Here is a 14563-nt window from a genome sequence, read left to right as displayed (position 1 = left end):
CGGCCTCATGATCCTTTTTTATTACTAGATGGTTTTTAAATCACATCTAAAATCTTGCAGTGTAGAAAAGTCACTGCCATGATAACTATAATAACACATCAGCAGGCATCATCATGGATGCCCAAAAATGACAAAAGGAAGTAAATGTTCTTTTTTCCTTTACCTCAATTGATAAAATAAAAACTTAATTTATTTCACTCTTCTATTTATCTTGCACTTGGGCATTTTATTTGTCAATTGCTTAGTTTTACATCAGTAGAACATTACAGAAGACTGTGTGCCTAGCTAGCTTAACTGAAAACACTGCTAGCATAACATGGCACCAGCCTTTTCAGCTAACTACCTAGCTGAAGCTAACTTTCCTTATAAAACAACAGCAGTACCCGTATACTTCATTGCATACTGCTGTAGCATCGGTGTATAAACTGCTGTAGAAACTGTTGTAACAGTAGCTAATGTATTTTGGCTGACAGGCTAACAATAACAAAAGTTAGCTAGCTAACACTACTAAGAAGTTCACAGACACCATACTCAGACATTCATAACACTATCTGCATGTTTATGTGAACATCTCGTCTTCATCAAATACCACAATGGAAATATGTCTTTGGATTTAATTGTTTTATCTTTTACATTGTATAGATTTGATTTCATATCTCCTTTCTATTAGCTAGCAAACGAAAAAAAAAGAAATCAAGTTGGACCTTCTTATTTTATCAATTGGTGATAAAGGACAGAAATAAAAAGGTTGGATGATTGGAGGTTAAAGTATACAGTTTTATATTTCATTTCGCACCTCATCTCATTATTTTTTTTTGACTCATAATATTTTACACCTCATTGTTCTTGGGGCTCCATATCTCCTGTGTAACATTATGTGACAATGATGTGAACACAAACACACAAGTATATGATTTACTGTAATGAACATTTTATTCCACAGCACTATAAACCAATAATAAAAAAAAAATGTGGTTGGCTCTAATTTCAGTTGTAACAAGAAAAAAATATGTGGCAGGTGTAAAATCATCATCTAGTAATTCATATATATATATATTTAAGTGTTTGAACATAGGAGGGGGATGCAGAATAAGTCAAGTGAACAGCAGGTACATCACCCACAGTATGTTCTCTCAGAGATGTAGCGGTGGAGTCGATGTCTGTTTTCCTTGTGAACAGTCAAATCAGTGTACAGTACAGAACAATCACAACCAGATTCATAGTAACCATGATGAGTGAGTATCAATTAAACTATCAAACCTGTCTCATCAAGACATTGTTTTGGTGCTTTTCTGAAAAATAAACAAAAAAAACAAAACATGACAGTACCATGCTTTAATTAAGTGGAAGTGAAATAAAAGGCTCATAGCACAGATGCAACAGTCATTTCCCATTAACCCTCCAAATCCATTCAATACTGCCTCCTTGTGGACAGATTATATAGCATGTGAGAGGTCCTGAGCATCGTTATAGAGAAGAACTGTTCAGCTTTTGCTCAGCCTTTACACTGGAATTATACATTTGGTAGTGCTCTTGTACAAATGAAAAAGACTTTTCTGAGCAGAGAGGAAAAGTTATTAAACCATTGCCAGCAAGAGAACATATAATTAGATTTTCTCAGTGTCTTGGAGTTGTTCTAATATTAAACTGCTAGTCTTATCACAGCACTGAGCAATTATTCTGCACTCATGCTGGGTATGGTTTAAAAAAAAAATAAAATTCTTGGATCCAACTCCTTTGGAACATTGCTTCTATTAAAAGACTTTATAAAAGTGGTCTTCACCCTATTTATGTACTTTTTTAGATCAGTTTGCTCTTGTGGAATCCAGGCACCTGCTACTACTGACTAGAAAGGACTGACGTGCAACATACACAGTTTACTGCTCCCACACTGTCACAAAAAAGAACTTAACAATTTTTAACAATATAGACAAAACATGTTTTCACACGCAAATTGTCAAAGTTCCAACGCAGGGAATGCTCTTATAATCTTCCTAATCACACTCACCATGAGGTAGGACTGGCCTCCTCGGGTGAAGAATGCCCATTTCCAGTGCAGATATATAACATGAGAGGGAAGAAAAAGAAATTAATCACACAATACAATCAGAATGAATAAATAAAAACAGCATAGTACTGGTTCATCTCATTTCACCACAGCTATAACACATTCATTTTTGTTTTGTTTTTTTAAGCCACCACACGTCGATTGTTTTACATGGTTTTAGTTCACTGAGCTACGATGGAGTATAAAAACATTGTCCTGAAATACTTCTGGGACCAGCCTATTGTTCGAGTGCTCACATTCCTGAGAAACAAACAGCTGCTTTCTGTAATCACGTTTTTAAGGAGCATGAGAAGTCAGGCCGGCTTCTCTGTTTTGGTGAAAACTGGCGTTTAACTTTTGATATGACTCTTCTAATGCGAATATTGAGAAGTGTTTAGTGGCAGTTGTTTGCAGTGGAATTAAGTTGATTTAAAAACACTTTCAATCAATAACTACTTGTACACAGATCAACTACATTACTTCATTGTTTTGTAATTTCCTTCCTTTGATTTCCTGTGATTGTGTAGAACAAAACTTTGAAATTATGATCGTCTAGGTTGCCTCACCTATGTCATCTTCATCAGAGTAACTACCGCGCTCTGTCCGACATGGGAAGTTAGGAAAAGCTTATAGTATACAAAATGAGGCGCAACACCTTTCTTATCCACATGATTTGTGTGTCAGAAGGTAAACACGAGGATTGGTTTGGCACATCCAGCCTTCATTAGTGAATGAAAATGGTTTTCAGATGGAAGAATGAAAGGTTAAATCTCTCTTATTCATCCTTTGGCAGTGGTGAAGTGGCATTCGGCCAAGGCAACACTTCCAAAAAGTGCTAAAGCTCAAGTAAACAAGTCAGCTTAAACCACAGCAGAATACAGCTCTTATATACTGTCAACTGCAGCATACGTTGGACTAGTCTTCACATAGCTCATATAGGCTATTTCACCCTCCATGTATGTGTTTTTTTTTTTCGTCTTTTTTTTTTACACTGTACACATTGCAATGAATATGGCCAGAAATGTGCTCACCGGTGCTTTACAATAACATGCATATTAAGTAAACAATACTATCTAGAAACAGGATAGTGAATGATGTACTGTGAGGTGGCTTTGGAGGGAGAAGAGAAATGAAGGAGGGGGCTGCTGTGTGGAGAAAATTGAGGCTTTCAGGGTGGATAGAGACCACAAAATGTATCTGTGAGTCAGGCTCAAGGAAATTGTGGTGGTACAGTGCAATTACTGTCAAGAGGGAGAGACGCCCTTGCTGTTGTCACGAACAAGAGGGGCGGGGCCTGTCCAGGCGCGGTAGACCAATAGCAGACTGAGCCCTAATGCCCACGTGCGGACCGGAGACAGGAAAAAGGCCATGGGGCCGTAGGTCTCCAGGAGAAAGTAGCAGGAGTGGGCCTGCCAGGTGAGCAGCAGCAGCATGAAGAAGTGAACCGCTAGAGTCCGCCAGCGGCAGCCTGGCCGCAGGAAGTGGGATCGGAAGGTGTTGCCGCGGCAACGGTGTTGGAGGCTCCAGCAGAGGTAAGAGGTGAGCGGCATGTTGAAGAACAGCAGCTGGCAGAGAGGAAGTAATGAGGAGATTAGTTCAGTTCGGTGACCTTTGGTTGCGGACCGCCTGCTGTCCCGTTGGTCCAGCTTGATGCCCACTGCTACTACCATATTTCTATTATCATTATTATTATCATTATTATTGTTGTTATTGCTGTGCTACTCTGTGTCTCTCTCTCCCCCTCCCTCCTTCTCTCTAAGCCCAACTGGTCAAGCCAGAAGGCCGCCCACCTTGAGCACGGTTCTGCCCCAGGTTTCTTCCCATTAATGGGCAATTTTTCCGTACCGCTGTCACCTAGTGCTTGCTCATTGGGGACTGTTGGGTCTCTGTAAATTAAAGAGTACAGTCTACAACAGTCTCTATGTGAAAAGTGCTCTGAGATAACTTCTGTTGTGATCTGGCACTATACAAATAAAATTAACTTGACTTGACTTAATGTGATTAGTGCACTTCTCTGTCCTTAAAACTAGATGAAGGCTTGATGATGCCTGTGGGTTGTTTCACCAGATGATACTACACAGCCAGGGAACAACAGAATATGAAATATAAATGAAATAATATAGCTTAAAAAAGGGTCTCAGAACATGTTTAGAAACATATGAATGGAAATGTAAGACAGTAGTTTCCAACATTTTGGGGCTTGTGACCTCTTAAAATGAAGCAATATTTGTGTGATCACCAGTTATGCCTTTACTGTGGACAGATCCTCTCAGATAATTTGATTTGGAGAATTTTTAATAGGCTGAAGAGTTAAAAGAATTCAGTATTTTACAAGACAAAAAGCAAAAATTTGAGAAAAACAAGTCTAACAAATGTTTTCCTTAAGCATCTTAAACTTATTTTGGGATTCTGGGGGTTTTCCTCACCCAAGTTATGAACCACTGGCATCTTAACATCCACCCTTTTTTGGGGAATTTTTGCCTATTTGGCATACCCAAATGGAAAAGCTTATAACAGAATAACTGTAAGGCCAAAACGCATGTATTAGGCTTCGTTTGAAAGGTAACATATTTCCTCATTTCTGGAAATGTTTAGCATGTGGCTGAAACACAACCAAAACTTCATCAGTTCAAATATGGCTCAAAAAAATGTTTTTGGTCCTTGTCTAAAATAAGTCATACTGGAATAACAACAACTAGGACATGCTTTATGCCAGAACTATGCAAATCACCTTCTACATCTTGTCAACCATACCTGTATAAAATTCAAGACCTCTAGGCCTAACCTAATGGGAACTAGGGAGTTTGTGGTGTCCCTGGTGTCCCCGAATCCCTCCAAAACATCCCCAAGTGGCCAAATTGTGCCAATTGCTTTTACTCATTACTGCATGATACTAAGCAGCTTACAACTGGCTTAAGCGGGTCATCGGCAACCCAGTGGATGTTAAGAGGTTAAGATACAGATGTAGTGCAGAACCAAAACAGCATTAGTAGATTCAGTGGACCTTATTAAGTGAAGAAATATAATTAAAAATATGATTAATATGACAAAAAGTAAGAAAAGTAAGTTGTTAAAAGTATAAGAAATGTCCATATTAATAAATATATGACGTTATAATCTAGAGTTCTATAGAGGCGCAAGTCTTACACATGTACAGGCATCATTAAGATGTAGATGTGTTAAATTAAAAGTAAACTTCTTACTTGAACGACTCCGACAACATAAGTGAGACTGCCCTCCAGGAAGTGTCCATCGATGAACACCCCGAAGGCAAAGCAGGCACCACTGTGGCCATCTATCAGCTCTCCTATAAACCATGGACCTGTAGAATGACAGGGAACCAGGACAGGACGTTTAGACTGTGGAGGATTCCAACAATACTTTGCTAGAACATTATATGTAGTAGATTAGTCTTTAATATTGTGGTTTTAGATTTTGTATCATAACACTGGGAGTGAAGCCAAGTGCAGCCTGAGGAACCCACCTAAGGCTGTACACAGGTTGAACAGCAGCAGAGAGTAGTAGAAGGTGTCCATTTTACTGACCAGGTGGAGTGACATACATGCCTGGGAGGACAATCCTGTTGGTTATAGAGAAAAACAAAACAAAAAATTATCATTACTGTCAATCTACTTAGGCCTATACAGTACCAGTCAAAAGTTTGGACCAACCTTCCCATTCTCTTGAATGAGAAAGTGTGTCCAAACTTATGCCGTAACATATACCGAAGTAAAACTTTGTGGTTGTGAAATTTGCTTCTGTCCACTTCAGTAGCATGTAATCAATATGAAATTTTGATCACATATTTATTTGAAGGGGGGGGGGGGGGGGGGGGGGGGGTCAGTGAGAGCTCACCTCTGCCAGAAGGAACCCGCAGGAACCTGAAGGCCAGCAGCACACCAACATTCAGCAGCATCATAAAGATAAAGGCCACTCGGCCCAAGATATAGTGGTCTGTGAGGAGGATGAAGGACTGCGCAAAACCAAAGCTGGGAGTCAGGTCATCCTCCAGAGTAAAGTGCTGCTCCCGCACTGATGACCGGCCTGCCGAGTCCTGACACAAACACACACACACACACACACACACACACACACACAAAAGGATAAGAAAAGAAGATCTAACACAGTTACTGCTGAATCAAAATTAAACTCAAGCAAACAAACCTTCCAAACTTAATCAAGACTTCTGAAATATTTAGTCTCAGAACACCTTTCACTTTTACTGGAAGACGAGTAAATGCTGTACCGACCTCCACTTTAACTCTGATTGTGTGCAGCCCAGTGAGGTAGAGAGACGGATCCCACAGCAGCACATAGAGGGGGCCTCCGGCAGAGAGGCCTTTCCCCAAAGGTTCCCCATCTACACTCACATGCACCGCTGTGATTTGGGCCTCTGAGAAGGCCAAGATCCTATTGAGAGCCAGGAAAAATGTTATAATGTTGGAAATAAACAGTGGAAAAAAGCAATATTTTTTTCATATTTTTTGCCCAGTGTCAAGCATTTTGTAGCAAATACCTTGTTAGCCTAGAAAACCAGTGTATATTCTGAAAACATTAAAAAAATATGCGTATTTGGATCTGCATTATAATACATATGTTGATAGAAAATCATAGGATGCATGCGCCAGCTTTTGCAGAAAATAGCATAAGTGTTCAGTAATGCCTCATCTTGAAATTTTAAGAAATTTTTCCAAAAAATTTCTGGATCTGTTCATGGATTCAGATCTGCACCAAAACTAATAAATTGTTCCTTTCCACCAATTTTATTAAAATATATTATCAGAGAAAGAAACTAGACCAAAACATAACCTTCTTGGCATAATAATGATATAATAATCAACAGTACATGCTGAGTATATTAGCACATTATTTAAGGGCATGTGCTCTTCTCTGTAAACATACAGAATATGCACAGTACTTAATGGACACTAAGTGTTGTACAAGCATGTATAGTGAAGACGGTGCTGGGTTTATGTTTTAATACACACAGAGGACACACCTGATGTGTGTGGATCTCCGTATCCGGCCCAGAGGCTCCACTCCAGGATGCAGGTACTGGGCATCCTTGGGGTTGGTGATGAGCACTGCAGGCCACTGCTCAAACTTCAGGTCAGAGAAACTCAGCAGGTCATGGTCAAAGGCCAGAACTCTGTACCTGAATACAGATATGAAGAAAATGTACAAAACACTCTATATATCTATATATTTATGATGTGTGAGCAGAAATTTAAAAAAGGCAGACATAACGAGAGTAATAGTGAAGAGAAACATGGTGAGAAATATTTTGTAATGCTGTCGTATTACCTGCGGTTGTCCATCCAGTCGCCCAGCTCCAGCTCTAGGGTACCTTGGGGATGTCGACTGTGGAGGACTGGCATCAGGCCTCCCAGTGTGTGCAGGTGACCACACAGATAAGCAACAGCAGATCTAAACATACATGGACAAATCCAAATTTACAAAGGGCAACTATGTACACTGTTGTAATGTGCCAATAGACGCGAAATGCCAAAAACTAAATCACTACTCCTTAAAAAACAGAAGACATGGTGACCATTAAAGATCTATGTCACAGCTGATTCACCATACAACAATCATTCTGAGTTTGTACGATAAATATCAGGCTGTTGAATGTTTGGGTGGTAAAAAATGTATTTCACCATCCAGTAAATAAAAACTGGTTTAACATCCAGTCTGTCTTTTCTTACCTCATCATCTCCCGAACTCCCGGAGAAGGGGACACGACGGTGGAGGTGGTGTAGTGGCCGAACCAGATCGACTGGTTGCTTTTCAGACTCTCAGCTCTGAACGTGTCCAGCAAGTCCATTTGAGTCTGTCACAAAGAAAAGTATGTAACTGTATGTTCCATTATATTTATAAATCCTCAATTTAAATCTTAAAAAACAGAAAATGGATTGTAAGCCATGATATTATATTCAGGAAACTGACATCTTAGAGCGAGATTCAACAGTGTCAAGTATGAGGATACTGTATGTTCTAGTGCTGTAACTTTCAGTATGTGTCAGCACAACGCTCCATTTGTTTCTATTTGACTAAACTCAAATGTGCATTTCTGTTTACTATGTGTTTATTCAGTGGCCACATTTCCTTATAGAGGAATGTGTCATTAAATCATTCAAAGCCCCCCTAATCTTTACTAATTCAAGTGAATAAAAGAACCGGTGATTGTGTTATGTGAAGTATTTAAATTCATGGAGTTTATCACAAATTTAGGAAATGCTTGTGCTCTGTAGAGAGAAGGTGCTAGACAGGCACACCTGATTGAGAATACCAAAGAAATTGTACGGCCTCTTGGGTCCTGGTGTCAGAGTGGCGTCCGCGCAGACGAACGAGTAGTTTCCAAAGGGAGTTTTGTGTACATAGTGGAAGGAGCCTACTTTCTGATTAGCCGAGTATTTCCTAGAGGAAGTACAGAAAAGTCGACGTGAGCAACAAGATACAGCAAACTGGGATGGAGCCAGCAGTTCATATCCTGATAGAGGAGGCCTGAGATAATTTAATGGATTTTAAATAAATCAATAAGGCTTGCATATGAGATAGACTTTATCTCGCAGAGGATAACCGCAACATTAAGAATATTGGAGAGATAAAAGATCAATCAGCATTAACAGAAGCAGCAAAGTCACATAAAATATAATTTGTGTCAAAAGATTAAAAAAAAAAAAAAAGCTTCTATTTTGGTCCTCAGGAAGCTCACACAGTTTGGATTCATGTCAATAAATAGATACGCGACTACTCATGTTTCAGAGGCACCGAGGTCACTACACACTCTGATCAACTTCACACTGTAAGACATGCAGGCGTAAGTTCTGACTGGATATTAATCAGGCATTTAATGCAGTATTGACTATATAATACTGACCGGTAATAATTGTTGATGCTGTCCAATGACATTATGTTGAAGGCATCTGTCAGAAGAAAAAAAAAAAAACAATGGTGAGATCGAGCAAAATACGAGCACTAAAAGAGGTCATTGATGACATGATAAGTTATCTCGCCAGCGAAGAACCAGAATGTGTAATGAAATACCCCCCATGGGACGACACATGTTTAATCCAAGGATTAGATTTCCTCATGTTACAAAAAGATATCGAACAAAATCTGTTGTTACCGTATAACCCCATGAACAGAGAGGACATACAGTATATCAAGAGCAGAGATCGATAATAGAAGAATAGCTATCAGAGGAATTGCAGATCCAATAGTAGCTTCCTTTTTTTTTTGGACAATTACAAAGCAAGGATATCTTGTTTCACATCTAATAGCTTGCCATCCAATAAAAGGAGGAGGAAAACAGTGAAGAGGAGGGGTAGAATGACTTCCTGTGTGATGCGAAAATCTACCACAGTTAATTGGATTCTTCAGAAAATCATAATGCGCACTATAACGTACTCTGAGATGTTTCAATTGAACCAGTGAGTCTGGAGATTTTTTGAAAATGAAGATAACAAAGCGCAGCGGTTAATCACCATGATTTCCACGGATGTCAATCCACCTAGTGCGCTCCATCACACGTGACCTCTTCAGGACGTTGTGGTAGGCCTGCCACTCCACCTCGTGCTGCAGAGAACCCACCTTACTCTCTGTTTTTGCATCCGTCAGATCCCCTACGGAGTGGAAAAGGCGAAGCTGAGAAACAGCGTAGCATCTGGGGCCGCAGCATTGTGAACCACTGATGTCCAGAGTGATATTAAGATGAGAGCAACACCCACTTCTAGGAATACTCTCATAGCCACAAAGAAAAAAGGGGTGTGGGAATAAATCGCCGTACCTGTTGCGAGCACCAGAGCTGGTTTCATGACTTCAATGGTGTCAGTGCAGAACTTTTCAAAATCTGGAATGCGTCTTGGATCATGAAAGCGGCTAATATGAATGTCAGACACCTTGAATCAGATATAAACACAGAATCAAGGTCAAACATACATTACAAATGGTCACAGATAGGGCTTGTTTCTGGCAGCTGTATGAGAGTTGTTAAAAAAAAAAAACAACACACAACCCACAAGAGTGCAAAGTCTGACTACAACTTGCTGTGTTAGTGAGCCACCTTTTTTATCTGACAATGACACACTTCTGTGGTCAGTGACCGCTTTCTGTCAATCATTCAGAGAGTTCAGGGTAAATAGATTCATACAACACTGCGAAGCTAAAGGCAGATATTCTATACATGTGACATGACAACTACACAATTACATATAGAAATACTGTTTGAATCCAGGCTGAGTGTGGTTTATAAGCTAGCTAGCACGACTAGAATAATAGCCCACCTGTATAAACCAGAATATATTGTTCAACTCGCCGCCGGGAAATGGTGGAGAACTCCCCTTGGATCCATCTCCATCACCGACAGTCGGGTGCTGAACGCTCCGTTTAGGGTGCCAAGCCGTGTCATAGCTGTCCAGCACCCAGGAGGTGATGCACGCCAGGGCCAGTCCGAGGATAACCAGAGCACCGAACAGCTTCAGCATCCTCCTGTAGTGGCGAGAGAGGGGGCTAGCTGCCGCCGTCTGTCCCGGACAGGAAAAAAAACGCTAGCTACTGGTGGTAACAGCTAAGGGTACGAATCACACTAACATTAAGATATAGTGGACCAGTTCGCTACATGACTAAGAGCTAAGACTCAGACCGTTTCTGTCGCTGCCATCGCGGCCACAGGAGATGCATTGAGGTGCGGGGGTTCATTCACGGATCCGTTCAGCCTGCCTTCAGAGGCGGAGGAGGTAGCTCAGCTAGCAGTTAGCTGCCTACCAGCTACTAACACAGCACACTGACCGGTTGGAGGGAGAGACGTCACCACGGATGACAGAGATAGTGTGCAGAGGAAGAGCTCCCACTCTGACGTTATTTTCCGGGTTCAAGAAATCCCACGTCCTGCACCTGACATCGCGAGGAGTGTTGAGGCGGAAAAAAAGGCAAAACATTTCCAAACAATGTTTTGTATAAGCACAAAACCGGCGGCGGAATGTAACTTAGTGCGTTTACGCAAGTATTGTTACGTTATTTAGGCACTTGACTGTTGTTTTAAAGGTGCAGTGTGTAGAATTTAGTGGCATCTAGCTGAATGGGCAGAAATATAATATTCATAAGTATTTTTAATTAGTGTATTATCACCTGAAAATAAGAATAGTTGTGTTTTCGTTATCTTAGAATGAGCCCTTTATATCTATATCGGAGATGGGGCCCTGTTCATTCCTATTAAAGTTGCTCAGTGGTGCATGAAGCCAAAAAAAGTCACTTCTCGTTGTAAAGAAATGACACGGATAAAAACTGTGCACACCATATGGGCCCAATGCGTCCATAGAGCATGCTCACTAGAAACTTCAACAGCCAAGACTTGACTGGGGATAAAAATGATTCAATGGTGCAGCTGTTCTAGACATTTGAAATGTGATCAGATCGAGTGGATTAAATTCTGATCAAACGTGTCATTGCGCAGGGGTTGTCACGCTAAAAAAAAATGTATCCGCTAATATACAGATGTCACTTTCACTTTGTAAGTCTATGGGAAAAAGTCTTTTTGGGCCCAATAACATCACATGATGGACCTGGAAGTTGTAATTACACGGTTTGGCCACTATGTTAAATTGGCTTCAAAGTCTGGCGCTGTTCCCTGGGGGCTTGATCTACATGGTTAGCAGGTCCTCTTCCACAGAGGCTGCCATGTTGCATTGCCATGTTTCTACAGTAGCCCAACAAACGAAACACTGGTTCTAGAGAGCTCCTTTTTTCACGTTTGATCCGTTTTTCACAAGTTTTGTGGCACTGAAGGTTTTCCTAAACACTTAGAAGGAGAGGGAGAGGGGTATTCAGTTGTATTCACCACTAGATGCCACTAAATCCTACACACTGGTCTTTTAAGTACAATTTTAAGGTACTTGAAGTTTGAGTATTTTCATTTAATGCTAAATATTGTACTTTTTACTCCTACCCTACATTTGTTTTGACAGCTTTAGTTAGATTAAAATTTTACAAAAAATAACAATGAGCTTAAGAATTAGACTGCATTGTTAAAAGTCCCATCCAGAAATGTTTAAGACATATAAAAATTCTCTCTGCTTTGAATAATAATTTGTGTCTAATATGTTTTTTTCCACAAAAAATTCAATTACCTTGTTAGAAATTCTTAAAATAACATCTACTCCTTCTCAATCCAGAATATTCAAATATTTTTTTCATTTTAAAAGTTTTCCTGCTGGACACAAGATGGCCCTACTTCACTGTAAAGTCCATTCTCAGTGTTTGTGCACTGTGGCTTCAGGTTTCCATATCACACTTGTGTAAGTCGCATATCGGACCAGGACTGGCTCCAAACTAGTTGTGATGTCACAAATCATGCTTGTAGGTACACACCTTAAACTATGATTTTTGGTGAGCACAGAGAAATTTTCCACTTTCAGCAGATAAATGTAAAAACCATTTAAAGATTAAACCAGTGGTTCCCGAACTTTTTGGCTTATGGGCCCTTACAAAGGCCCTTAAGTGTGTATCTGTGTCTCTTTGTCATGTTTCAGACATCTGAGTTGTTTGCAGTTCCACTAAAGAGACATTTCCCCTCACATGGTTTCAAATAAATAACTGTTTAAGGCCCAATGTGGTAAAACTCTCCAATATTTCACAAAAATGCAAAGATGAAATGATCTGAAAAGTTGATCCAAGTTTATGTGGCACAACTATGCTTTTTATTCTTTCCCACCCAATCTATCACCTCAAGACACCTCAGATTTATCTCACGACCCTTACAAAGTAGTTCAAACTAGCTCCACCTTGAGCAGCCACAACAACAAAATCCTGATTATGTATCAGCTCATCACTATTAAGAATGTACTTTAAGTAAAGTTTGTAATACTTCTATACTTTTACTTAAGTAGAATTTTAAATGCAGGACTTTTACTTGTAATTAAGTATTTTTACATTATGTTATTGATACTTTTACTTAAGTAAAGGATCTAGGTACTTCTTCCACCACTTCAAAAATAAAAAAAAAAGCAAAACAAAACATTTATTTAAATAGGCTCTGAGGTAAAAAGAATTACAATAAACAAAAAAAGAAAAAAAGCATATAGAATGGTCTTAATAATAATTATATATATATATAAAAAACTACCCTCAAGTAGACTATGGCTCACTGAGTGGATGAATCTCCAGACTCTGTATTAAATTAATCTGATAAGAAAGATCACATAGTATTACCTCAATGCTAATGGTGGTCAACAGAGGTTCCTTTATCAGATAAAAATCACATATTAAGACCCTTTCAGATTCTTCATACCCAAGAAAGTACAAGTGGTAAAAGTTTTAATCATGTAACATATTCATCTGTAAATATGTAGGTTGTTTTCTGTAAATGTTTAGGTTTATTTAGTTTCTGCTTCATTCTCAATTCATAAATATGAAATAGAATCAAAATTACACCTGTTTTTAAACTCCACAGAAACTTGGACAGATGTTTCTATGTTTAATCTTAGTTACTTATGCAATTTCATTTATTTTCTGAATATATGTTGCTGTTTTTTCAATCTACATATATCTTTGTCTATGGAAAACAATTTAGTCTAATATTCATTAATCAAGAACAAACAATTCTCCTAAACTTCATATATTTTCAACTGATGAGGATTTTTATGTATTATTTGTCATTTATTTGTTGTATAATTAATTTAACACATTTGTATACTGTCCCTGCTTTATGTTACAATTCTTCAGCTGATATTCTGCTATCCTGAATAGTTCAATAAAGTTATTTAGAAAAAAAAGAATACAAAGGTTTTTTTTTCTTTAATAAAACTGAGAATTAGATTTAAGCATTGCAGCCATAAGAAACGTGATGTGCTGATACAGTAGTTTTCCATTTTCTCTGCAGATAGAAGATAACGTTCAAAGACAAAGAAACAGTGGTTTTAAATATGATTCAGCCAGTTGATATGATAACCACAATACAATTTATCTTGATGCTTAGGCAGATGCGCAGGCAGTACAATTTTTGATTGTTTAAATGTTTTGCTTTGTTTTGATTTAACTATTTTCCATCATGCAGGTGTGTGTTTGTGTCTGAAACCTATAAAACTACATCCAAACTTAAGCAACACCTAATATAGGCTATATTTTTGGGTGGGCAAAAGTCTTCTTTTGAGTCAGCTTTATTTTCAGGACTGTTCAAATCATCTAGTTTTCAGCGGTGTAAACGCCTTTTGTGGTTAGTGGCAAAACAACAGGAAATTAGATCTTTTAAAGAGACTGGGGGACAGAAAATGTCCACTCGGCAAAGAGGATGATGTTGTTTTTATGTCTGTGTGACATCAGTCAAATACACCATCAGTAGCTTATGCTGCCTCCCAGTGGTCTTTGAGAAAAGTGTCTCTTTTTTTGTGGCCATGTTCCAAACAATTCAATTAAATTCAAAACACTTCATTTGTCCCCGAGGAGCAGTTTGCAGAGGCATGTGGAGTAACACAGTCAACAAGCAACACAAAACAGGAAAATTTAAAAATACGTAAAAAG

General features: G+C 39.0%; 1 protein-coding gene across 2 annotated transcripts; it reads right to left on the bottom strand.

The window, feature by feature from the left end:
* Nucleotides 1-1582: 1582 nt before the first annotated feature.
* Nucleotides 1583-11057, bottom strand: tmem62 (transmembrane protein 62). Of its 2 annotated transcripts, none has more exons than XM_044375736.1 (14): nucleotides 10692-11057; nucleotides 10333-10537; nucleotides 9837-9948; nucleotides 9535-9672; nucleotides 8928-8973; nucleotides 8323-8464; nucleotides 7753-7877; nucleotides 7352-7474; nucleotides 7047-7202; nucleotides 6298-6457; nucleotides 5903-6101; nucleotides 5532-5627; nucleotides 5251-5369; nucleotides 1583-3612 (listed from the first exon to the last, which is right to left on the bottom strand). In XM_044375736.1, exons 1-14 carry the CDS (start codon nucleotides 10745-10747, stop codon nucleotides 3292-3294), a joined length of 1998 nt encoding a protein of 665 aa, XP_044231671.1. In that variant the 5' UTR covers nucleotides 10748-11057; the 3' UTR covers nucleotides 1583-3291. The 2 variants fall into 2 exon arrangements, with proteins under 2 accessions (XP_044231671.1, XP_044231672.1); XM_044375737.1 differs by having other exon boundaries at nucleotides 10333-10572; nucleotides 10692-11056.
* Nucleotides 11058-14563: the final 3506 nt, after the last annotated feature.

Source organism: Thunnus albacares, chromosome 15 (genome assembly GCF_914725855.1).
Source record: "Thunnus albacares chromosome 15, fThuAlb1.1, whole genome shotgun sequence".
NCBI lineage: Eukaryota > Metazoa > Chordata > Actinopteri > Scombriformes > Scombridae > Thunnus > Thunnus albacares.
The sequence above is the reverse complement of the archived record's forward strand: the minus strand, read 5'-3'. Positions and strand labels throughout refer to the sequence as shown.

Excerpts from the sequence above, each read along its gene's own strand:
- tmem62 (XM_044375736.1), bottom strand. The coding sequence starts at position 10,747 with ATGAACCCCCGCACCTCAATGCATCTCCTGTGGCCGCGATGGCAGCGA. Across the intron at positions 9,673-9,836 it reads AGCTCTGGTGCTCGCAACAG|GGGATCTGACGGATGCAAAA; the intron begins GTACGGCGATTT and ends TCCACTCCGTAG. Across the intron at positions 7,203-7,351 it reads GACTGGATGGACAACCGCAG|GTACAGAGTTCTGGCCTTTG; the intron begins GTAATACGACAG and ends ATCTGTATTCAG.